The sequence below is a fragment of the Pogonomyrmex barbatus genome, unplaced genomic scaffold (genome assembly GCF_055798465.1).
Source record: "Pogonomyrmex barbatus isolate J1 unplaced genomic scaffold, ASM5579846v1 scaffold2, whole genome shotgun sequence".
Lineage (NCBI taxonomy): Eukaryota > Metazoa > Arthropoda > Insecta > Hymenoptera > Formicidae > Pogonomyrmex > Pogonomyrmex barbatus.
Window position 1 is genome coordinate 13,853,951 of NW_028297116.1, and position 27,734 is coordinate 13,881,684.

General features: G+C 35.4%; 1 protein-coding gene across 7 annotated transcripts in view; it reads right to left on the minus strand.

Annotated features, from left to right (window-relative positions):
- Positions 1–26,193, minus strand: part of LOC105430534 (prolactin-releasing peptide receptor) — a 63,914-nt gene extending 37,721 nt beyond the window's left edge. For 2 of the 7 annotated variants that reach the window (XR_016139047.1, XM_089076043.1), the window contains exons 1-2: positions 21,633–26,193; positions 19,509–19,763 (exon numbers count right to left, since the gene is read on the minus strand). Coding sequence is in view for 6 of the 7 variants with exons in the window: in XM_089076043.1 (XP_088932169.1) it covers positions 19,524–19,763; positions 21,633–22,604 (1,212 nt within the window). In the remaining variant the exon portion in view is untranslated. The remainder of the gene's footprint in view (positions 1–19,508; positions 19,764–21,632) is intronic. The other 5 variants (XM_089076040.1, XM_089076042.1, XM_089076039.1 and 2 more) reach the window with 5 other exon arrangements.
- Positions 26,194–27,734: the final 1,541 nt, after the last annotated feature.

Here is a 27,734-nt window from a genome sequence, read left to right on the forward strand (position 1 = left end):
GGGCATGGCGTTTGTAATTAAACACAGTAGCATTTGTAATTAAGCGATCGCAGAGATATTATTGGTATTTTCATTGCAAGCGAATACAGCATTTTCTATGTAATTAATCCAACCGATTGTATTTACAACTGCATTCGAAACCCTCATATGTGAGGAGTAATCTTATCATCGACGAGCAGCGATGATTTGAGTTGATTCGCGACGAGATTTAATAATAAAGCTATCGTAGAAGCACAATCGTTTTCAGTTTCATAGTAATAAAATCTATACATTCTTTATTATATGGCTCTTCATTCGTGCTGAACTATATATGTTAGATTTTCTTGAACAAATTGTTTAAATTATTAATTGATATTGCAATACATAATGCCATGTTCTCAATTGTGAGTGAAATAACAATAACGAAAAAGTTAATAGATTCTTTCGGATAAATAATGAAATCTTCCGTACGTGCTATTTCTCGAACATTTTTTTTGAGATCTAACGCGAGAAAAATGGCAGAGAATTTGCTTTTGATTACTCGCTTCGACTTTATTCATTTGTGCTTTCTAGCATGTTAGTCAAGTGGAAAATCCTCTGTGAATACAATATTATTCGTTTGCGGAAACTTCAATTTTTCCACGTCATTGCGATCACGTTGAGTGAAAGTATTCCCGAGGGATGTCGCGATCGATAAAACTTGAGAAAATGGTGAGCGTAATGTTCGTAACAGATAAAAACTTTCTTTGATACACTTTTATTTTTTACACTTTTATAACTAACTTGCGATAACTAAATGTATGCATTACAAAGAATTTTTATTTAGTATATCATTTAGTATATTCAAATTTCATATAAAGTTCATTCATTGGCAAGACTTGTTAAAGTGATTTCACCAGCTTCACAAAATATCTCATTACTCATTACAATGCCAGTCAGATAATTGTGACAGGGAATTAAAAACAATCTCATGATATCGTTAAATAACGAGATTCTTAATCGTTATAAAAATAATATCTGTTCCACAATTAAATCATGTGTTCAAACGTTTGAGTTTCGCGCTTAAAATTTATCGTGACGCTAGAGCGTGGCGTTAGAAAAAAAAGAAAATGGTTGAGCGCGCACTAGAAGGGAATAGGAGGATCAAGCTAGCTATTAAGAAGAAGCCATTGTAAAAAATAAAGGCTGCAATAAACGAATTTCTTTTATTCAAAAATAAGATCAAAGGCTATTAATTTAGTTGGAATCGCACGTGCAAACAAGGATAAAAAAGAAGAATGGCGGGCAAAACTACACGAAGGCGTTGTTGATCCATACATCATGTTAAAGAATTTATGATTTTAAAACTAGGATTAACTGTATTACTCTCACAATTAAATCCTGAATTATTTTTAATTAATTACACAAATAATCAATAATTAAGCATATATAATATACGTAATGTTTTATATTTGCAAATTTTTCTTATTATTAATTTGATAAGATAAAATATATATTTGTGTTTAATGTGATTCTTTTGTGATAAGTGTACTTGACTGTTAACAAAGAAAGTCAATATCTATTTGCGAAATTGTCGAGTTACATTGTGCCAAGTTGATAAATTACTTGCAATTCTCGGAAGGACGCTTGATATGTTCATAATAAGGTAACGCCGTACGATCTCGTGAAATTGTTTTGCCAATTATAGCAAACCAAATGCTCGTGTTGATTTTCTTTGTAGAATTACAGTTATTTCCGAGTTTGATCGCACAAGATCTTGCTGTGCTGCAAAACAAATTATCGGAAATCTTGACGCGCAGTGACGTAAGAACTGTGAGTTATAGAAAAAAGCCATTCGCATCGAGATGAATAATATTTATGATTTATTTTACGATATTAACTATCTAGCGATAGATATTATATTTCTGTGTGTGTGTGTGTGTGTGTGTGTGTGTGTGTGTGTGTGTGTGTGTGTGTGTGTGTAGCTACTATATATATATATATAGATATATAGATATATATATATATATATATAGATAGATAGATAGATAGTTAGATAGCTTAATATGCCCAGCACAACTTTTGCTACTATTTTAAAAAATATTGATATTACTTCAATACTTCTGTCACGTGGAAAAATATACTCGGAGATTGATCACGGGAATATAAAATATTGGGTTTCTTCATGAAAGCAAACCCGTAATATTCTGCGTACGAAAGTTTCAACTCCAATGTAGTTGATCGAAGATTCATACGTTCGCTCGTTTTACATTTTTCAAAAACGCATAAATAACAGAAAGAAAAATGCACACGTAACAAGATATTTTCGTTTAACTTTTGCCGTATCGCTCGATATATACGACGATATGTGACAAATACGCTCAACTAGTCTCGCGTATTTGCCATCCTACAAACAAATAAATAAAAATTCCGAGTGTACTCATAACTCGCTATTGATAACGTCTATATCACGTCATCATCGATTTATCCTTTTTCTGTCGTATAAAAATTACGTTTCCAAAGTTTTCCTGTTCGCTGCCAAAACTAATTGCGAAAACACGAGTATGTTATTACGATTCTCGAAGATTGCTGAATAATACAAATTATTTAGCTATTCGATCGAATTATCACTGTTATACGTTTTCTGTGTCGCAGCATTAGCGAGAATATAACGTCGTTTCGGAATTGTGCGCAATAGCTCGTAAGTAAAAATTCAATTATAAATTCAAACATTATGGCTAAAATCTTTAATAACGGTTTGCCGCATAAAATATATATACCAAAATAATATATAATATGATATACCAAATAATATCAAACAAAATAAACGTCAAATACGAAAAATTGTATTAAATAAATTCTATTACAATTTCTTTTTTGTTTCAAAGCAAGAAATATACAGAGAGATTAAATTATTATTTAATTTTGGCGTCGCGTTATTAAAATGCAAGAGGAATAATTTATTGCGCGCGAATTTTATCTCACCATTATTTTATAGCTTTGAGATTAAACATAATAGTGTTCCCATTCATCTGATAGAGATCAAATTAAATAAATTGAATTAAAAGGATTTATTTCAACTGCACTGTATGTCATAAACTGTATCATAACTTAAACTTAAAAACGCGATAAAAGATATATTTTAATTAAATCTCGATAAATATAAAAACAATTAGGCAAACATTCACTCAACTACATCTTTATTACATATAAAAATCTGAATAATCTGAAATTTAATTGATTAATCTTAAAAATAGAAAATTGACAGGCATACGAGTAATTAATGTTGCTAGACATTAATTAAACAAACGATATAACTGTATTTAATCTCCTATTAGTTTTATGTCACGTAACTACCTTGACCATGTTGTTAAGAAAGTACTATGGAAACTAGTTAACAACTCAGTTCACTCGAAACCCGCAGAACCTTGTATGAGACTCTCGATCCTTCTTCAAAGATTGTAATACCTGAAGGCAGTACTTGGTAACGATCGAATGAACGTAATTCTCTAGTATATGACGAAAATATTTTTCACCTTCTTCTTGGAAATAAAAATGATACAAATATCTGGAAAAATAATAATTTTAACAAGAAAATTATCTAAATATTAATATTTTTATAGAGAGACTTGAAATACAAATTTTTAATATTATTAAATATTGTATTTTTTTTTAATATTTTGTACAATTATACGCTGAATAATTATATAATAAAATTATATATATATATATATATATATATATATATCTTTAGATTATATAAAAAAATGAACTCAAACATTTTATGCTCCTTTGAGAAAATAAAATCTTTATCTCTTTTTTTTAATATAATCTTTACAAAAAAATTAATTTAAGGATCCACGTAGATATTACTTGTAAGGATTATCAAAGACAAGTTCCAACTACTGAATGACTGAAAAGTTCGACAAGGATGATTGCGTTGCCCATTCATCTTAATAGAAAAGTCAAGTTAATCCGTAACAAATTAAGTTCTCGAGCAAAGAAGTTTTGGTTTCTTACTAGATCTCGGCAAACGCATTGACGAGAATTCTCTAACACGAGGGAGTATGCGGCATTGTGTTAGATATTCCTACAGGAATCATATATACACATCACGGAACTTCCCGAGGGATTGGTCCGGATCGGATGTTGATCCCTGACATGAGCATTATCTGCGACTTTATTCGACGACAACGACCCCCATAGTGACGAAGGTGAACAACGACAACGGAGCTGAATCCTCTCGCGAATGGACAGGCGTGATGTAAAAATTACTTATAAAGGATATCACGTAACTTGCCAGATTTATAACAAATTTTGACAGATTTATTACAGATTTGAAATCGATTTTTCGAAAGAAAATGTAAGTAGCTTTTCGTATTATAGACGATTAAAAAAGAGAGGACTAGCTAAACAGAAAAATACGTGATAAAATAATATTCTTCATTTTTTAAACTTTAGTGGATTTTATATTTACAAAATTCATGGATAATTTTATTTTGAAACTCTGATATATATGGGTAAGGCTACATAACGTTGAAATTAACAATAAATAATAATCGCTTCATAACTAATATATAAATAAATATTGGAGACATAGTATTTTTTTTTAATTAAAATATATAGCACACACCCACTCACACGCCCCCCCCACACACACACACACACACACACACACAAATATAAATATTTGGAGAAGGAAGCTATAAATCTTTACTTATTAGATAAGAAATAATAATACTTCATAATTATAAAAAGTTATATAACAATAAAATAAAGCATAGTTCACATTTCAAATACAAAAAGAAGATCTTAAACATTTTAAATCACTAAATGTAATTCATTTTCTTTTTATTCTTTGCATAATATATCGCTTAATGCGTGAATTGAATTTTTATGATTTACATTTCCGTGATTTCTTTTAGAGAGAAGCTAATATCTTCACTCGTAAAAAACCGGATATTACGTATTGCCATGATGCCATTACAACGATGTATAGATACGAATGCGCCTCAGCATTTTCAATGTGATATTATTGTTATATTTTTCTTTCAATATGATTTGTACAGTTTGTATCCTTTTACAAAAAGATTATGTGAATAAGATTTCTGTTTTCTGACCATAGCCGTCCAAATGTAATTATTATTAATTATTTTTTAATACAATCATGTAATTTTATAGCTTGTTGACTCTCCAAAACTCGAAGGGGTGTCTAATTACTGACTAAAATAGAAAATTAAATGAAGCACTTGCACGTAAAGAAGTTCTAGCAATGTAATTCCAAATAATCTGATATTCACATAATTCCACTTAGTTACACATTGAAAATCCATTTTAAACAACAAGTTAATTTGTGTCAAAATTCAGGATAGTTCTATTTATTATATGAGAAACATTAATATATATATATATATATATATATAAAACGTATTTTAAAATTTATATCAAAATATATGGCATGTAAAATTACAAGTAGAATCGTAAAATCGAACTCATCGTGAAATTTGATGTAAATTATAGATCTCATCTAAAATGAATTTAAATAGATCTTAAACTTCAATATTGCAAGTGAAATATAGCAATGCTAGAATATCAAATATTTCTATAAAAGATTTATATATTGAAAATATATATAAATTGTTCGAATCCCTGCAATCAAAGATAGAAATGGAAAATTACAAGAAATTTAACAACGGCAATATATTTTCGTATATCTTTAATCTGAAGATTGAAATAAACTACGTCGGACATTGTAAAATATCGGACATTGTAAAATCAAATATCGGACACGCTGCGGAGCAATGACGAGGGTCGATATCGTCGTCTCTAATTGAAAGAGGATCCACGCCATAATCCGCCCTCTGACATTTTGTTCGTAGACTCGTGTCCGATGTCAGTGATGCGACACCACTTTACCGGTAACTAAAGATTTCTGACGTCGTTATCTGTTTACGAATCTTACTTTTTCCGAAAGAATGTCGCCGACGGTGTCCTCAGAGAGATGGATTCTAATTGACACTTTCGAAACCCATTATGATGGATCGTCTTTGGACGCGTCGTACTCGCGGACTCTCGTACTCTCTATGAGTTATCGAGTTGACGTAGTTCCCATGCCAATTTCCCCATGCCAGAGTAATTCGAGTGAGAACTATATATAATTTCAGCCAGCTAGGCGAATTAACATACCGCATCCGGAGGACGATCGAATCTACTATCTTCCTCCTTGCGCGATATTTTTAGCTTACGAGCGCGATTATAATTCTTGTCAGGACCTCGTTAATATTATCGCCTGTTACTCTCACATGTTACTCTCAGATAATGTGTAAGGCTGGCTTCGGCCAAGATGAGAGATTGATCGGTATCCGTGCAAACGCAACCCTTACGATTTCTACCCACCACGCGTAGTTTAGTACGAGAGCGTTGGCAACACGAGTGTCATTAATCCTTTTTGAAAGATTGGCATATAAATGATGGCGTTTTGCACGATGGTGGTGTAAAAACGTCGGGAGTAATTTCGCTGCACGAGAGGCCGACAGCTGCAGCGAACATTTGATCTTATATTTAATCCCTTTATTTAATACCACGGTGAATTATTGTCGTAATAGAGATGGATATTGTTATTGCTTACGAAAGTCTCAGGTTCCAGATTAATGGAATCGTTCGCGAGGGTGCAGGTGTGTAATAACAGAGATATCGGTTCTTGGAACATTTAACATACCGAGAAAATTCATTTCACGTAAATATATAATAATATCGAACATTAACCTTGTTACAGAAACATCATCTGTACGCGAAGAGTATTAATATAATATATAATACTTCACATTAGTAGTGAGAAAAGCATTATTTGATATTATATGGAAATTTTTATTAGAATATAAAAATAGTCGATTGAAATTTCCATTCTCTCTATTGTGTCAATTTTATACGAGCAACTTTTTCCACGAATTTATTCTCATTTCGGAGATTTTAACATAACTTTTTGTATAATGAACAGAAAGTAAACTGGCTAAAACTAAATATGTAAAAATTTTAATCTCAGTTTGAAAATTTAGATGCCAAAGTTGGCATACAAATTTCATTGCATAATAGTAAGATCTAAAAGATCTATTAAAAACTAGTAAAATAAAGAGATAATAAGAACGCATTTTAAAAGATAATCACTTTAATGGTAATTTTTCGGAGAACTTTTTTTATATTAATGATAAGTAGAATCTTGTATTCAGTAGTAATACGGTTAATATAATCTGACATCATCTAAGTGAATTATATCAAAGAAGAGTCAGCCGTCCTGGCTGACTCTTTATTTTATTTCGTTTTATTCTTAGCAAAGTTTTCTACGAGAGGTTCGACCAACTACTCGGCACTGGTCGGTCGTGAAACTCTCGCGGAACTCTATTCAACTTGAAGGCTCCGTTGACAAATCCTTCGGCCCGAAGTTCTCCCTCTTGGAAGTCACGTCAACCGAATTCTCGTTGTCGTCAAATGGCATCCAAGAATGGCTTTATATTCTCGCGATTTACTGCTGACGTGTAAGGAAATTAATAGCGGCATTCTCACGGAAAACGGTGCATTCGAGGTTTTAGCACGCTTTTAGCAACTCAGACTTTTGCAAGGAGAATAGTCCGCCTAATGGCTGACTGAAACTACTGCGTTATCACGTAGACGCGATTCAAGGCCGGGGTTCATTGTCCCAGAATGCGACGTGGGTGAGCTTAACTTTTATTCGAACGTGCCAATCTTCCCACGAAAGTGATGAGGGCAACGTGATGGCAAACTTAAGAAGGGGATGTCTCTCTCTCTCTCTCTCTCTCTCTCTGTATTATTTTCTTTTTATTTGAACTTCGTTCACCACAGGACGAAAAGAACGACGCAAAAGAAAGCATCGCGATTTGCGTCGTAAATACGTAAATGTAATGCGTAATAATAACGTATAGTTATTATTTTTATATTTATTTAAATCATAAGAATTTCCTGGATTTTCTCGGATCAGTTTTTAGATTCGTAAAAGAACACTTGTGGTGGTAAAATTCTCATCCCTCACATCCCATATTCAATGGTTCGTCACGATTTTCAACGGGAATTATGCTATTCATAACGAGACAGTTCAGCGAGCGATGGACGACGTACGCGGATAATGAATTTCCGATTTTCGCGTTATGACAATTAATAGACTCTTCGTCGCCAAGTGCTATTGATCAATTAACCAGTAAATATCCGCACCGTTTCTACCGACAAGCACGGCGTAGCGGCGTGGCGGCCGTGCTCGTTTCCCGACTGGAAACTCGCGGCAGATTCTTACCTCCCGCCGAAAAATAAGTAACTAATTTGATTTGAGAGTTTGACGCGAATGATTCTGGAAGTGATTCCGTCACCTCGCGCATAAATTGCCCGGAAGTAATCTGCCGTGGTACGCCCACGTATTTCCAACGAAACAACAGTGAGAGGCAAATACGCGCTGTTCTCTCTCTCTCTCTCTCCCCCCCCTCTCTCCCCCTCTATCTCTCTCTCTCTCTCTTTCTCTCGCGGCGGAATAGTTTGCGTAAAGTTGCCACGCGTACCGACATAATAGCACAATTCCAGCACAACGAAACGACGACACGTGGAACGGCGGCGAGTATTTTCCGACCCCGCCTTGCAAGTACCGTATCGATATGGCGGTAGACCCCGTAGAGTGTGATGTACTGAGACAGTGATAAATTTTACGCGAGTAAAATATGATTTTTACGGAACTAGCTCCGTCCTTGCTGTATAATGCAAGTATGGTGCTCCAACAAAAACGAAATATTCGCTAAATAATTCTTCTGGAGTTTGAAGAAATACAAAAAAAGTTGTCAAGGAAAAAATTTTTTACGATGCAAAATATACTCGTCCTAGCGCCAATTACAAGGTATAAGGGAATGAAATATACGAGATAAGAAATTCTTCTTTTTTTCTTATGTGTACATAAACGTAATAAGAATATATATCCCTCCACTTAAGAAAAGAAATCCGGGACGTCTTGCATATAATATAAAAGTTCCGTCAAGATTTTGCGACATTATTTTTTATAAACCTTAGCATATTGGACTTTCGTACTACGTTGGGAAAACTGGGTCAGTATTTCGCTGGAAAGGTGCGAGAAGGATATTAATTCTTCTGCCACCGCTGCCTTTTGTCTCGCGAGGTGTTTATTGCTTGCGTCGTTGTAAAATGTGGTGGAGTCGTTACATTTTTGTTACACTGGATTAAAACGGCCAGTTGCATTTGCGCCAGTTGCTTTCAGTCCGTAAAACGAAATGAGAAGTCCGACACTGTGCTACTTGAGACGTTTAGCTTCAATATCGTGGATGTGTAATATTCTTTATCATATCTATTAACTTTCGCTGCAAATAGCATTGCAAAACGATGCATTGGAAATTATTTCTTACGCTCAGAAGAAGAAATGAAAAGATTTCTAAAAACAAGAAAATTTAACATTTAAAAAAAACAAGAAAATAAATACTTACAATTAATTTTAAATGAACTCAATTATTCATCCCTTAAAATTTTTGCATGTACGAATTATTTTTTATCGGAAAGAGAATTGCAATTAATAAAGTAACAAGTATAAAGAAATATAATAAAGGAGAAAAATTTTATTCTATTAATGAAATGTTATTTTTGAGACAAAGAAATTATTTTTATCTGGAGCAGCATTAAATTGTAATCATCAAGCGTGATTTAAATGATTCAAATGATTATTTGTGCAGAAGCGCACCCATTGATCCGTACCTTCTTCTCAAAGAGACAACAATGTTATTTTTGTTGCTAATGGCAAATGATATAATGCTAATGGAAAACTGTGTAATTAAGAAACATCAATCACTAGAATTTAAGGAACTACAATCCATCATTTCCAGTGGTTGCGAAAAAGCAATGTACTTATCATCGAAGATCTCTGAAAGCGAATAAGCGTTAAGTTCGCAATTCGATCAATTAAACTTTCTCTAGGAATAGGCGTTATGCAAAAATTTCCACAAATCCAACAAATTTACTAAAATCGATATCGCGCAAAGTTTTAAGCGTATTCCACTTTTAAGCATATTTCACTTAAGGATTAAAGCGATAAGAAGTCGTAGAAATGAAAAAGTTTATTCATAATTGCGTGAATAATAATCTCAGAACAAACTTGTAACTTTTTCCATCGTGTCCTTTTTTTTGTTTTGCTCGCGACTCGTTGCAACGTGCTACGTGTTTCTTCGTTCGCTAAAATCATGGCACCTCGTTTTGCATAAAGAGAAAAGCACGAATTGCCTCTCGTTCGGCGTAATGCGTCAATTAAAGCGAAATTACAGCTAGTGTAATGACGCTCGAGTTTCGTCCGCCAGTTTCCAAGCAAGAGTCGGAAAAACAAAATAGTCGTGTTCAAAATAGACGAGAGGGAACGAGCACATTAAACTCTGTGTGTGTGTGTGTGTGTGTGTGTGTGTGTGTGTGTATGTGTGTGTGTGTGTGTGTGTGTGTGCAGCAAATATTACGAAGCGTTTGCAACACGAGCATCTATAATTTTCTATGCTATTACTAACGTGTATGTGTGTATGTGTGTATACACAGAGAGCGTGTGAAATATAACGAGAGAGATAATTGATATGTACACACACACACACACACACACACACACACACACACACACACACACACACACACACACACACACACACACACACACACAAATGTATATCTTACGACGAAAATGAAAGAATAAAACACACACTATACATTACACAATATAGGATAGAATGAATATGTTCTACGCTATAAAATATGAATTATTATTTAAAAAATTTATATTAAAAAAAAATTGAAAATCACGGTAATTATTATATTAACAAAATCGATGGTTATATCACACACACAATCATTAATGAGTTACAAAATTGATTACTGTCTTAAATATTTTAAAGAATTATTTAGAAATGTATTATCTGTATCAAAAAACCGTTTTAAATTCTTTTTATAACATAATATAAAAGTTATAAAAATTTTTTATACATTAAAATCTGCTTTCCTCTCTTTCCATACAATATAAACAAATTTTTTAAATATTTTAAATATTTTTATCAGTTTTTTTTTTTATATACGATTATATCTTTATACAATGAACGTACAAATTTCATTGATGATACATATGTAACAAAAATAAACTTTTTGCACATGTACCACGTAAAATTAATAAATAAGATAAATAAACAAAGAAATAAACAAATTCCGGGATTAATTCCCGCAATGATCCGCTATTTCCTAATTGATGTATTTTCGTAAGAGATCGTAAAAGAGGGACGAGAAGAAAATACTATTCTGTGACGAAACAGGAAATCGATGAGAAACTGGAATGTGCCCATAAGAGAAAGAACGGCTAAAGCAACAATGAGAAGTAAAATAAACCAGTAGCCAGCTTTATATTAGAAAAGCTTTCACTATTTTGTTGTGCAAAATACACACACACACACACACACACACACACACACACACACACACACACACACACACACACACACACACACACACACACACACATATACATATCGCGTTTGAACATCAGGCATGAATTAATGAACAATTGATTTCCTTATTTTCTGTTTAGCGAAATGTAGAACGAATTGCATATGCGAAATGACATACATAAAATTAACTTGTTATTGTCGGATATAAACACAATTATCGCTTAATTTTGTAAAAGCCAATAGCATTTACAAAATACATCATTTTGAAGAAAAGATTTACATAAAATATTTATATAAAATACGTTTGTATTATATATTTCAATAAGTTAGAAAATTGGAATTGCTTATAATTCAATGAAATTAGTAGTAAAAATAGACGTTATTCGCATTATTTTTAATTTATCAAATTTCGTTACCTAATAATAGCACTTATGTAATAGCACTTTAGTTTTTTACCTTACTACTTTGTTTTAGATATTCCCTATCATTCTCGCTTATAAAGCAAAAATCATCTCGATCGTCATTATTTTTAGCTCTATCCGCATTCGTTCAACCACATCCATGCTGTTTGTCAAATTAATTTTTCAGCCACATTTTGATTCAATCAGAATATTCAATCAGAATGAAAATTGCCGATAGAAAAGAAATAGGTTAAACATTACGTTGATTTAAAATTTGTCGGGAAAGCTTTCGATAGGTTTCGTTCTACTGACGAATAGAATGCCGCTTTTAAAAAGCATCGATCAATCACGTCTGCTTTTTGCGAAACCCGACTGCCTGATTATCTCCGGATTCGTCCTTTCACGGAAAACTGAATGAAATTGGAAGTACGGTGAAATCAAGTTGAGTGTCTACTTGAATGAATCGTTGAATTCGCAAAAGTGTAAAGAATAAAAATATAAAAGTTGCGAAACATGCCATTTATAAAAATGAATAAATAGAAATTTTTTTATTTTAAGTTAACATTAAATTAATATCAGTTATCATATTAGAATAATATTAGTAATAAATATCAGTTGTGTATATGAGTACTTGTTTTTTATTTATATGTATGCATATTTATAAAATTTCTACAGAAAATCATGCAGAAAATTTATGCTTACGTTCATAGGATCATGTTTAATTAATTAAAATTCGAATTTCCTATGCGCAATCCTGGGCATTGTTCTGTTACTTGAATGTTATTTCCGCGGCAAATATAAAATTATTAATTACATGCTTACACGGAAATTGATCGTTTCTATTATTTAATATCAGAAATCAAATATTTTTATCTTATTTAGAATTAAATGTCAAATAAATACTATTTTCCACCGTCGGAATACGAAACGTTTCGCAAAACGTTTGTTTGCTGCAAAACATTTGTTGCGAATATTACAAATGAAATGTTTACTCGTGTTAACAAAAATGTCAGTGGCTATTCGCGTTGCGAATTAAACTCGTTGAATTTACCGGCCGGCATTGGATGAACAATTTTGATGCCCCGATGCAATTACGGGATAAAAATTACGCGGACGTAGCCAGCGAGAACGGATGCCGTATCCTTTTCGAGATACGATAAACGATCAATTTTAATTCAGATTGACGTGTTCGGCATAATAACGCTGCGGGAATGGATAATACAGAACCATTATCGCGGTGGCAACATATCCTAATTTGCGTTTGCATAATGATGCGTAGCACGGTAAGAATTTAATCGGCTAACGCGTGATCATGGTTAAAATGTAATAAACTTCTACCATTAATGGCAATTGTTGAAATTTAATGTTGAATGTACAGCAACGTATGTTATTAATTCATTAATTATCCAATGATGAGAAACATCATCGGGACATTTCTTAAAACGTCAATGCGAAGAGAGAGGACGCTTTAGAGTGAGCGTTCAGTTCTTTTAATTTTCTTTAACACATCTAACGCACAAATAAATAATATGTAGATACATGTTTTTCTTTTTCATTAATGTTTAATAATATTTTTAGATTAATTTGCCATTTTGTATTATGTTGTTACACATCGATATTTGGCATATGTAATTATACATACGTAATCATAGATAAATATAAATATTTCCAAATAATTTTATGTATTATGTATAATAGGCTTTTACGCCAATGTTAATTAGTTCACGATGCTACAGTTTAATTAATTATAAGCCCTCCGAGTGGTTAATGACGTCCGAATTACTGCTACTGCAAAAACGTCTGTTTTTCAAAAGTAGGGTTTCACCATAGGGACGAATACTGAATTATAAGAGTGCTTCAATTTTGCCTACTGCGCGAATATAATCCACAAGTAGCGCGTTTACGCACACACGTAATCGGCAGTTTTGATCAAGCATTCCAATTAGCGAGATTATGATTTCCACCGCGGGCGAAACCGATGCAACATTTGTTGCTACATTGATTCGGCAATTGATCGACGTTGACAATTCGAATGAGTTATGTGCAAGGGCGGCGACTTTTATGTGCGTGAAGTCCACTCCACACATCAGAATTTTTCATGTGTGAAATTCCACACATGAACAATTTTAATATTTTGATATTTTTTTTTTCCACACATGAACGGTTTTGATATTCAAAAGCTCGTATCCTCTCCATCGGAGAATGTTTTTTCGACATATTAAATAGCCGAAAATTAACTGTAACATCTCTCGGAGACGTTGTTACGTTATTCTTCAAAAAGATAAGACTGTAAGGGACTTAGTTTCGGAGTATACAAAATATAATTAAAATACTGTTAACAATACATCGTGTGACATCGTGTACTCCAGAACATTCTTTTTCTGCATTGAGAAATACTGAAAATGTATTTGCGTTCTACACTGCAGCAAGTTCGGTTGAATTCAATACTTATATTGCATGTGCGCTCCGATATTGCTGAAACTTTAAAAGATATTGACTTATGGGTCCATTATAAAAAATAATATTCGGAGTTCAACGTTTGCTTTGCGGGATTAAGTTTTTTTGATTCATCAGGCACAAATAGTATTATTATTATTATATGATTCTAAATCTTTAACTTTTTTAACTTATTTAACTTTTTAGAATAAATTCGTTTCAACAAAAGAAAATATTTATTTAACTGTTAGAAGAATTTCGTTGTTTATTATTTTGTTATGATTATAAAGAGGTTTTAATATGACAGTAATAGTGAAAATTTTCTTATGTGCCCCCCCCCCCTCTTCTCCCTTACATTGTCCCACACATGGCGAATCGCCACCACTGGCTATGTGTTAACATAGAAGCGGATCGGCCACGCAATTCACACGTTTTACACGTTCGATGCGTTTCGGGAAATTGGTTTCATTACCGGCTCTTTTTATCAAGAGTAAAACCGACTTTTGGCGAAGCGCATTGTTAAAGCTTTCTTTTTTTTTTCGCTGATAATTAAACTCGCAGCCACAATTGCAAAGCTTCTGGGAGGGAGAGTTCATTAACGCAACGATTTTGCAATTTTCATCAGCTGATTTGCATGCTGTAACGTGATATTTACATGACATTTGTAATGAAATTTAATAACTCACATGTAGAAATGTATGCACAAATAAATTTTTAAGGTATAAATATATATGTGTGTGTGTGTGTGTGTGTGTGTGTGTGTGTGTGTGTGTGTGTGTGTGTGTGTGTGTGTGTGTGTGTGTGTGTGTGTGTGTGGTGTGTGTGTGTGTGTGTGTGTGTGTGTATGTAGAGATATACATATTATCTAAGGATATTAAATTTTAATTACTTGAAGACAGAAAGAGATATAATGTTCTCTAACGCCATAATGTTCTAAAAAATTTTCATGAATTACAAAATAAAACAAAGTTGCAGAATGAAATAAAATTACTCATTTTGACTATAAAAAGTAAAGAATCTTTTATTATAAAGTTTTTTATGAAATAATTTATTATCAATTTTTATTACATTATAATTAAAAAAAATTAAATGTCTTGTCAAATCGCTTTATAATTTCTTTGGTACTTAGTGCTCATTAATTATTTCACAAATCCGATGAATTCAATAACGGCACAAGTTCATTTTAGCTCAGATATTTATCAGTCTCATTATTCACGTATTAAGAGTGGCCTTTTTTACCGTATTTAAAGATGGCTTTTTTGCCATTGACATTTGTTATTTAATGCAATTCTGCCAATAGAAAGTTTATAATTCTTTTGTTTAATCGTCTTGTATTTAAAAGACATCTGCGAGCCTCTTTAATAAAAACTTCAATAATACAAACAGGCTTCATTACGAAGTTCTTGCGCTTCCTTCGGCTTTGCCATTCTACTCGATAATGGGAATTTGCTAGGACAGATCGAACAGCTCGAATTGCAGAGTTGACGAGAATCGACAGCAAAGCAGCACGTCCCATGAAGCCTACATTCTTTATATGCGTCTGGCATATGAAGAAGCGTCTGGTTCGACGATAATCGATTGTCGTGACGATCTGACGTGACAATTTCATTTCTTCTTTCACACAAAATAGCAGACTCACATCGTCACTTATGGAAGATATTCGAGAAGATTTAATATAAAATTATTTCGACGAGGGAGATTTTCCACTTTAAAATGTAGTCTCCGGAATACATCTAAAATTAGAAGATTGACGGGAAAAATGATAGCCTCTCGAATCTGAAGCGAAATCTAATCAGAGTCCCAAAGGCGCTGTAAATATACACTTTTCAAAGTGTATATTCTTCTCTGGCTAAATTACTGATTTCCGTATATAATTTTCATATACTTTGATTTGGATATTGCGAATAACGTGAATCATGTGAATACATCTAATTTCGGGATCGTGTAATTATAGAGAACGCTTAACAGTGTCTGCCCGTTTCCCCATGCCTGTTGTATAACATACTATATAATCACCTTAGACAGTCTAATCAGTTTGATAGCTGCTTGATCGTTGGAATACATCGGTATTGTGATACGACCGATCGATCTATTTAATATTCAGGAGGATTACCAACAATTGTAGACGTATTATAATTGACATCATCTTTAGCCTTACAATATTCATGTCAGCTTATAAGGTTCATATCATTGTACAATGTAATCTTGATCTATCAAATTCAGTTTATCACATTTTTACATGAAAATTAAATAGAGAAGATGTTGCTACATTGCCTTTATAAATTGACTCGTAAAAATTATTTGTCGTTACTTTATTGTTGATTCTGTTTCAAGGCCAAGCCACAGATGCGTTTATGATTATTAATAGACTGTCAATAATCGATGTCAATAAATTAACATTGTTCTTACCGTGGAAAATTTTTATGACGAATGAAATTGAATAACAACTTTATAATTAAAATATTGCAATGACATATTCGTATTAATTATTGGTCTTTTATATTTGCTGGAAAAATTTTAATTTTGACGTTAAAAAAAGAAATCTGATAGGATTTAAAACAAATTGTTTAAATATTTGTCAAAATACTCCACGATAAATTTTCATTTGTTTATTCTGATATTTAAAATAGCCATTAAATTGCAGGACTCAAAAGTAATGAATCTGTGAAAATTGAGAAAAGAATGAAGTTGATTTTGCTTCAATTTAAGCAAAAAATGCAATTAGCAAACTTTAATAGATTATGTATATTTTTAATTAAATTTATAAACAAATCATTTTTTTTTTTTTTACAAATATTAATTCTCGCAGCTCATTTTGCGTATTTTTTTATTCTATCTACAATATTTGTACATGATGACCAAAATGGAGCATGGTTATTAGTGTACAATCAATATATCCACAAAACAAGCCATCGAAAGGACGCGGTGCCGTATAATGAAATATTACGTAAGCCATTTCGCATCATGTCGCGCTATAAAAGGACGTTTCAATATCGTCGTTCAGGGCTTCACCCGTTCGCCTCAAGTTTAACTTGCACTCCGCTTTTAAACAAGAACGAATCCAGTCATGCGCGTGGGTGAAACTATTGAAAGTGCCTTGAGATTCGAATATATGAAAGTCTCTCGACAAGATCGAATTCCACCGTCAGTCTCGCGAAACTTTCAGCCCGTGACGCGTCATTTCCGGCTTTGCGGGGACCATTTGTGTCAGAGTTATCAAACTTCTTCTCACTTATTCCCTCCTCTTTCACGGTCGGAAAATCATGGCCCGTCTGGGTCATGGCGCGTATTGTTGCGTCGACATTAAAATATCTTACGACGCATAGCTTTTTGGGAAACTTTCTATTTGTATCCCCGTCGTATTTCCCTAACGGCAAACCGGTGATCGGTGACAGAATACAAGGGGATGTTTATATATTGCAATCAGAGAGCTGACATAAAATTGTGAACATGAAAGGACCACTTTTTATAAAAGGACCACTTTTAAAGATTATTTTCTTATTAGGGAAATAAGTATTTCAATATAGCGCACTACTTACAATTAATTCAGTAAAATTAATAAAATAAAAAAAATACACTCTTTTTATGTAAAAGTTAATTCGTGATTAAATTTTAGTTAGATCTTTTGCGATCTCTTAATTATTCTTTTTCAAATATCATTTTGTAAAAAGGTATCGTAATTATTAGGCATGTTCAATTTCTACAAATGTACAGATTTGTATTGCAATCTAAAAGATACTTCTATTTATAAATTTTATTTATTTCTATTTATAAATTGTATATTAAATTTATATTTTTATATTTTATTTTACTTATACTATGTATTTATATGTATATATTTTGACATGGTATATAGATCGCACACGCAATTCCTCTAAAGCGTCCCTCGCATTGTAGCCGCACGTTAAATTATAAATAGAATTCTGTCTCGATTTACAAATCATCTAAAGTGGACTTTACACACAAGCGTGGAATATTTACTCGCTAGGGATGATCAATCGCTCTTGTTCTAATCGAAGTTCCCTACTTACACAATCGGTACAACCAGACTCGTGTAAATAGACGAGAGATATCTATAGGAATTTTCTCACAACGCATCTCCCGTTTCGTGCCAATTCACGCGTCGCGGCGGGACGAAGAATGAAACGGTAAGCTCCACGTGTCAGCGGTCATTACGTAAGTCGGTCGGTCTGGATGTTTGGGGTGAGCGTGCTTTATCGCCACATCGGCGGGAGGTGCGCAAAAAGACCGGCCTCGGTTAGATGGTAGGTAGCGGAATTCTCGACAATTGCGGCATGTCAGCGACCGAAGAAAATTTCTACGCCGTGAGGAAGCACCGGCTCCGACATTTTGCGAGCATTCCCCGGTGTTTCACTCTGGTTTTCCAACTGGTAGTCGGCAGCCGACCGGAGATGGAAATCGCAACACGAGCATTTCGAACGGCTCTCCTCACTCTCGAGAATCTCGTAAAGCTCGGGATTCCTTTCTTCAGTATGTCCGTTGTATGTCCGATATTATATACGCGCGTATTCGTGTGTGCGCGTACTATACGTTAGCCAGTTGGCATTTGTCGTTCCACCCATAGAATCCCATAAAGTACGCGTACGAGGGAGATGGAAAGAGCGATGTGAGATAAATGTTTTTATGAAATCAAAGTGTCTCGCCGAAAGATATAGAAAAATCAAGTTTTTTTTTTTTTTTTTTTTTTTAGATTAACGAGACGTTTCAAATTCGGGAACGAAATTTCGTCTGGCGTCGTATGATATGGGAAGTTTTTATGTGACAGGAAACGGTGGTTGAAATTAGAACGATTCACAGTCGATTCACAGTCGCGTTAAAAAAAAAAAAAAAAAAAAAAAATACGGAGAAAATTGATATGTAAAAATGAAGCGCGATATATGACGGGGTGTAAAAAACATTTCTGATTAATATTTGCGTTTTCAAATATTTATTTATATATTCTGGTAGACTGATATGAATATATAGGTAACTGTTTATTTAAAAAATATAACTCTTATACTCTCGCTGTATAAGGGAAAAATAACTTTTTATTTTCCATGTCCATTCTGACGCGATTTAGAACTTTGAAGAATGAAATAAAAGCTTGATCAGTATCCAAATCGTAAAAATAAATATCAATTTGATAGAACGATCAGATTGTTCCCCTTCTGCAGCAATTCTATTGTAGTTGATATTTATTCGATTTGACGTGTCTAACAGCTTTACGTAACCAAATGTATTTGCGTACCTTTCGTGCTTTCCCTCACAGAGTCGCATCGTCGAAATCCTTCGAGGAACTCAAAGGCTGATCCTGCTCCTTTGAGATGTTCGTCGTTTGCTCCAGAATGATCATCTCGTATCCCTCGGGATTCTGTACTTTCGTGTTGCTGGGCAGCAGCGTCTCTTGCATGGTATTATTACCGTTACATATTTTGTCATTTTTACAGCCCTCCTTGATCTTCGGAGTACTGCCGTCGGAATTTCTTGAATAACATGGCAGAACCTACAAAAATGACGGTGTAAATTTTTTATTCGAAAGTTTTCAATCAGTATTCGATAATGCGTGATTTCAACATTAATAATCGGCACGTATTAATTACACGTTTTTCCCAGAAAACTGCCAGATTAACTTATGCCAATTAACGATTTAACAAACATAATATACTTAGTAAGTTATATATTCACAAGTAATTAAAATGATAACTCTTAAAAATTAGCTCAATTTCTCGATTGTCAATTTCATTAGTTCAACGAACCAGATGCTGATCTCATCTCGACGAGAAATGCACGTCCAGTTGAGCGACATTTGACTTCTCATGGTCTCATTTGTCAGTATATTTCTCAAGACAAAGCGCATTAAATTAATTTTACGGGAAAAATTATTAATCGATTCCACAATTAGTAGTTGATGAGAGCGTTCTGAGAGTCATTATGGGACAATCGTCAAGCCCATTTTATTATTACGAAAATAAGATCGAAAATGAATGAAAGGGCGTAGTCAAGTCGTAGCAGGTGTGGATAATTAAAAATTAATTTAATGCAGGTCGAGAAAAATTAATCAAACTTCACGAGCGCGAAGAAAATGCTCGTGACGCGCGAGACTCAACTCTCATTAATATCAAAGCATTTGCCATAAGTGGATTTTTTTACGTCGTAAAATCAAATTCTCTAGTACTAAATCTTTTTTAATTAAAGGAAAGTTTATAAAAAAAATTTTTCACAACAAAAAACGATAGACCGCGTTAAGTGACATGATTTCTCTGCGTTCTTATTCCTACAGCAAGATAAATGTCTAAAGAGAAAGCTAAATAGAAGGAAGAAAAGTTGTGCAAATACAATGAAAATATAGAGAAGAGAAGAATGATACAAGATCCAACACACATTTCCCGATAGGACATCAGGAAACGAGAAAATATCGCAAAGTATAAAACGTCCTTGTCGCGCGTAAATCTTGTTCTGTTCTATGAATTCACAAGAGTGGCAAGGAAAATCTTTTCGCGAGAAAAAGGACGCGAATCGTTCCTTTATCATAAATTTTCGCGTCGACAAATACGACGGTGGTCGAAACCGCCAATACACCAGCATCTTTCAAACGATTGAATATTCTTATTCGGAATGCAAGTTGCATTCAATAGGTTGCATCTTGCACAACATGTTGATGCATTTATACGGATCACGTCGCGTTTGATTGTCTCATTGGCGTACGTCAATGTCCTAAACACGTTTCATTTCATAAGCACGCGGATGCAGAAGGAAGAAATAGCTCCGCTGCAAATTAATTTCGACACGATAGAATTCTAGTCGTCGGTTTCTCCTTGAGAGTTGAGAATATAACGTATCAGATTCACGCTCCTTCGATAGTTTCCGGTAGTTTCGATGCAAATAGTTCTGTCCCAATTACTTAAAGTGCGTCCTTGCGCGGCATCCACCTTAGAAATTGCATGCACCTAGTTCTAAATGCATTGGCTGTATCGATGTAAAGTTATATTAGAAGGAACGTTATTGCATGCAATAATAATCTTTAATACTATTTTTTTTTTTTTCCATAAAAGCGCCCAATTTTTTTGCCTAAAAAATAAAAGTTTGTAAGACTCTAATACAATTGTTAATGCATGAATTTTCTACAAAAATTCGATGTTATACAAAAAATTAAATTTGATGCAAAATATTACGTTACATTGTTGGACAACTGTCGTTCGAGAATAACATCCAGGATAATTCACTTACTTTTATACTTTTCCGACTGAATGGGAAGCAACGAAACGAACAGCTTCACTCAATAGCTTCGGAAAATTCAATTTAGCCTTGACTCTCGTGATACGAAGCTTATTCAAAGAAACGAAAGGGAGACACGCTCGACACGCGCACGTACCTGCTTGAATTCCTTGCGAAAGTTGTCGTTGAGCCAGGCGTAGAGGAACGGATTGTAGCAGGTGCTGCTCATGGCGAGGCAGTGCGACATGAAGAAGCAGAGCCTGTAGTAGGACCAGTCGTTGACGTGCGAGTAGAAATCGTCGACGACGTTGACGATGTTGAGCGGCAACCAGGATACGCCGAATATGGCGACCATCGCGATCAGCATCCGGTTGGTCCGGCGTTTCCTCTCGCGATCCGCCTCCTCGCGCCTGCTAGTCTTGGCGCCGGGTTTCGCGCGCGCCCGATCGTTCAGCTTGATCGACACGCACACGTAGCAGAAGGCGATCACGAAGAACGGCACGACGAATTGGAATATCGAGGTGAGCGAGCTGAAGACCTTGCGAAACGGCTCGCTGGGCCAATTCTCCTCGCAGAAGGTATACGTCTCCTCCAGCTGCATGTAGAGCCCGTACGGCAGGGTAATCAGCAACGCGATCACCCATATACTCACGATGATCGCCAGGCACATCTTGATCTTCATGCGCAGGTGGAACGGATAGATGATCACGAGGAACCGGTCGACGGCTATGCTCGTCAGGGTGAGCGTGCTGATGTACACGCTCACGCCCTGGGCGTAGGGCACCAGGTGGCAGAGGGTCTTGCCGAAGACCCAACCGCCCAGGAAGGTGTACAGGGGGGTGAAGGGCACGGCGAGCACGCAGAGCAGCACGTCGCTGAGGGCGAGATTCGCGATGAAGAGATTCGTGACAGTGTGCATCTGGCGATTCCGCCCGACGACGAAGACCACCAGTACATTGCCGAATATCCCCAGCACGAAGATAACGACGTAGAACGCGCAGAATACTATCTGCACCATCAGATTCGACGTGACATCCTCCGACAGGTAGCTCGAGTTACGCGCCGATTGGTTTTGCATCGCGACCAGCACCACCGACGACGTTATTTGCGCCGTGCCGTTATTATCCATGGCGCATCTTGAAGAGAGCGCGATCGGCCAACTCGCGTTACACGCCTCCTCTTCCTCTTCCTCCTCTGTGCTACTCCTTCTTCTCTCCTCTCCCTCTTCGTTGCCACTTTCGTCGAATCGATCATGCGTCAGCGTGCCGCTGACGCGGATGGAATTGCTGGCGGTTCATCATCGCTCCCGGAACGATCGCGAAGCGGAAGGACTATCCGGTAATTTGATTCGGCGAAGCGGCCGGGAATTGACCGGGAGAAAATTCCGAACGAGGTGTACGAGGCCGGGGCGCTTGCCGAGATCCGCGAGCCGTGAATTAATTTCTCACGGAGCTCCTCGTCCATTAACGTCAACAACACTGCTGTTACCCCGCGCGCGACGGATGCTCAAGCGGGGGAGGGGGGGGGGGGGAGGGAGGAGGTTCTGATAGATAAGCGAGTTATAGCCTCAGATAAGTAGATTAGCCCGAGTTTCGCGCCGCGATACCCTCGCAGGGCCAGCTGTTTGAGGGCATCGATTAAGCTCGACACGTATGCAAGCGTTGCAACTCTTGCTCCGATTTCCGCCGAGATAATCCCCTAAGCACGATTTAATTTAAGTTTGATTCTCTGACAGTTTAAGGATAGCTTAACCAGGAGTATATCGTGTCCTTGTCGTTATCTCGCATCGGATTTCCTTCAGATCCGCACGGGTCATCCAGGGTTAACTTTTTTTGAAATTCACTTCACGTTTCTCTCAACGTTCTGATCAACGAACTGAAATCTATCTTCCCTTTGCGATTCTCAGGATAAGATCACCTTCCGAGCAGAATTCACAGGTTCAGTTAAAACAAAAAGTGACGAAGGTCATAAATAAATGATGACGAGTTAAGGGGCAACACCAATTTCCTTGTTCATTAATTTCGCAAGGTGGCAGTGAGTAAATGTTTGATTAAGGAAAAGGGTTTGATTAAGGAAAAGGATTTTGCACAGATAGACGAGCGAGGAGACTATCGAAAAATTCGCCGGAGGCGTCGTTGCACGTTTCACTCTTATTCACTCTGAATTACAGCATAATTTTGATTCTGTTTTTTTCAGAGCGACGAATCACGATGTAAAAACATGATCGCTTTCAGGAATCGCTTTTATATATATCCTTAAAATATAAAAGCTTACATTCTTCTCGATTATTATTATACCTATGCAAATATTGTGCGCTTGTGTAGTCAATATTAATAGAAACGTCGATTTCGTCGGCGTTCGCTTGGCGTTTATGTGCTTGGGGCGATGACAGTCAGGCAATTAATGTTGCATGTTTCGCGACGGAAACTTTCGAACGTGGAGAACAACGGTCGTTCCTCTCCCTGAAACAGGACATGGGGGAGCAATTAGGCGCGCCGATTATGACCTGGCCTGCGTGGGCGAAACCTTCAGTAAACTTTGGCGGTGTTGTCGTCGCCGTCAAGCAAACATTGTGGAAAATTTCGAGCAGTTTCGACAACGTTACGTCGTTTGTTGCGCACGAGTCTCGAAAGTAAGACGCGAGGAAGCTGTTTAAAAAAAAAAATTTGACAGAATCCGGATGCCTTTTAAGATCGTCTCGCTATTTAGAATCCGAAAACAGGGTCGCGTTCCGATAATAATGTTCCGATAATAATGCCGCTTCTCTTTTTTTCTCTCTCTCTCTCTCTCCCTGTTCTATTTCTTATTTCTTTTTTTATGTTGAGCAATAATTTTGTCAAAAGCGATTTTACTGACGAAACGGCTGCTTTTTAACGGCCGCTCTAGAACGCGCGGATTTATTTACGAGCGGCTGGAGGATCGTAAATTACACAGAGCGGAAATGGTTTTCCACTCGTTGGATGCGCGATACGTATTAATCGCAGATTAATGGAAGCACGATACGAGCTACACTGTTCGTTGATGAGAGCCAATTTTAACTATGATGGATATTAATGAATTCATTATTGTGAATTAGCCGGGAGAGAATATCGAGAAACAATTATGGAAAGCTTAGGAAATGGGAAATGTTTGTTGTCCATTTTGAATACGAATTATCGAACAATCTAATCTCTTAGCGAATTCATTCTTGAGTGTTAATTTTTATTATTATATCGCGAATTTTTATTTTTATTTTGATAAATAAAAACAAAGATTAATTAAATATATAAAAAAATTATATATAAGTTTTATATTTTCTCTCAAACATAACTAATGCATAATTTTCCACTTTAATGTGTAAGTATTTTTAGAAATATTTTTTAATAATAAAATACTTTCGAGCTGATTTGTTAATCACTTTTAGAATTTTTTATTAGTATAATTATAATATCGTATAATTTAACAATTAACCGGCAATTGTAATCCTGCTCAATAAACTTTCCAACTACCTAAAATAAAATAACATTCAAACTTAATTACTTAATATTCTTGCAAGTAGTTACTTATAATTGTTTAAAGAAGAAAAAAAGTATCTCCGAAAGAGTTTGGATAAATAAAAAAAAAGTATCTTCGAAAAAATTTGGACAAATACATTAAAAACGATTTCTTTCTCCTTCCACCGTGTTCATCCTTTCTGTTCTAGAAGATTAAAGGATTAGACTGGCAAAAAATACAGAAAAAAGAGAAAACAAAAAGAAGAAAATGCAGCGATTCGCCGTGAGAAGTGATCACGTACGCTCGTACACGTGCGAGATCGATTTTGGCCACCTGTTGAAGGGACCGCGGAGTCGAGAGAGAGGAGAATCGCAATTTCTTCCGTTGCGTGACGTAGACGGTGGATAATGGCCCTCCAATTTTCGCCGTCGCTGCGGAATATGAAGCTCTTGGGATTTACGGGGCGTCGCGACGGGATTTCGCGCGATTACGCGAGAGGATTTAGGCCGGCGTGACTACTTCCACGGGGAGATCCACGAAGCGAAGCAACGAAACGTGCGCGCGAAAGAAAACACGGACACGATAAGCGGACACGCACACGCACACACGCACACTCACGCACGCACGCACGCACGCACGCACGCGCGAATGTTCTCCGCGCGATTGTATTTCTCTTATATATAGCTTATCGCTTATAATTTTGTCCACGACGAGTTTTATCACACGGCACACTCCGCCGCGATTTGCGATCGCCCCGGTGAAATCGAATCGCTTCGATTGCGGCTCTCACGGCGACATGAAGCATCTATTGTACGATCGCGCGGATATGCAATGCACTCGACACTCGCCCGGAGTCAAGATTATGAGATTCCCCCGGACGCGGAGCACCTCTCCTCAGGAAGCCCTCGACCCTTTGTCATCGGTTCCGGTTTATCCACCTCTGTTTCCTTTCTCTCGGAAAATACGAGCGCGGAAACTTTCGTGCGTCACGTGCACGAAGAGCCGCATGTGTTTCTTTCTATCACGCTCGGCTTCTTAAGCGTGGCGCACGACGCGCGTGGTCCAGCTACGATGTGACGACTCTCGCGACTCGTCGGGGAAGGCGCCGGGACCGCGATCGTGAGGTGGCGATCTGTCGTACAATGCGCTCAATGCTCTCATCTCGAATACGAGCGCGACGGATCACCGCGGAGCGGTACTCGAGCTACTTCTCCGTCCTCTCGACGACTGAGACGCGAGAAAATCGGCTTCGAGGGAGACCGAGGGCGGCTTCGCGCGCAGGCGTATGATCGCGTATGATCGCGATGCGCCTACTACATGTACACGCAGAGATATATTTACAATCGGGGGGGTGTTCGACTTGAGTGTCGATATGCTTAATTTTAAATTACGAGTGTAGGTCGCAAATTCGAAAGTGCGGCGCGATGTGCATTATTTCTCTTCCTCGGAATTGCGCGTTATGTGCCATCACCGTCGCGAGAAACGTTTAGGCGTGACACGTTTGAATAATATTTTCTTAAACAATGTCGTTTATTTGTAAATGATAATTGTTTTATGTATTTATCATTTATATGTTTTTTTTTTCATTTATAAATAACTCCTACTCAGATAAATATTTTTATTTTATTAAAGCTGGATTTTTCAATCCAATAAAGAGAATTGTTCTTGTGCTTCTGACAGTTTGTTAGTAAAGTGAATTTTTATAATTATCTGGAATTTCATGGATCTAAATCAATACGAAAATATAAAAGAAGAAGAATAAGAAGGACATAAGATTGTAAATTAAAAGAGAATCAATCATTTATATGTACTGTATTTATATGTATTGTGTATATATATATACAAAATGATTCTAAATAAGTGCGAAAAATTTTAAGAAATAATTCTTTATTGAAAATTAAGGAATATCTTTCATATAAAGAATGAAATTTGGCGAATATTTTTCACTAATAAAAAAGATATTTTTTTATTGCTCGCATATTATAAAGAGATAAAACCAGCAATCCTTATTTAATTTATCTTTTTATCTTAAAATTATTTTACAAAAAAAATAAAAGAAATATAAAGATTCCCGAAAGAATCAAACTTTCTAACATACATATTGTCCAATGATCATATCCCGGCCTATTAAAAAAATACTAATAAAAAATTGAATAGAAGTTGCTAGTTTCATCTTCTTGTAACATATACGGGATTAAAAAACTTAATAAACACTCTTTTTATTACAATAGAAAATATCCACTAAATTTCATTATTTTAACTTGTCCAAAATTTGAGAAAAAAACATAAAAATTTTTCCTTTTTAAAGGAGTGTAATTCTTTAAGGAGGAATGCAGTATATTTACATGAAAGATCTATCTTAATTTAATAAAACAAAAAATTCGTCTCTTATAATTTTTCTTATAATTTTTCTCTCTTTGGCATTTATTTTGAATCATTTTGAATCATTTTTTTTATTTAGAATCATTTTGTTTTATATATATATATATATATATATATATATATATATATATTTACTATTGTTACCATTATGTCTAAATAAATCTTTTCTTCACATTTGAGACAATGATGGGGTAAATGTGACAGAAGAAAAAATTGCATAATGTAACTTCATAAACAGTTACTAATTCGAATATCAATTGATTCAAGAGAAAAGCTATAAATACATCTTTCTTCTATGTGATTTTGCTTTCCATTACCGTCTTGGTTTAATCCCGGTCTGACAATGGATGTAATAAGCCTTAAGTCGTAAGAAATTGACCAATTACAATTGAATATGAGAAAA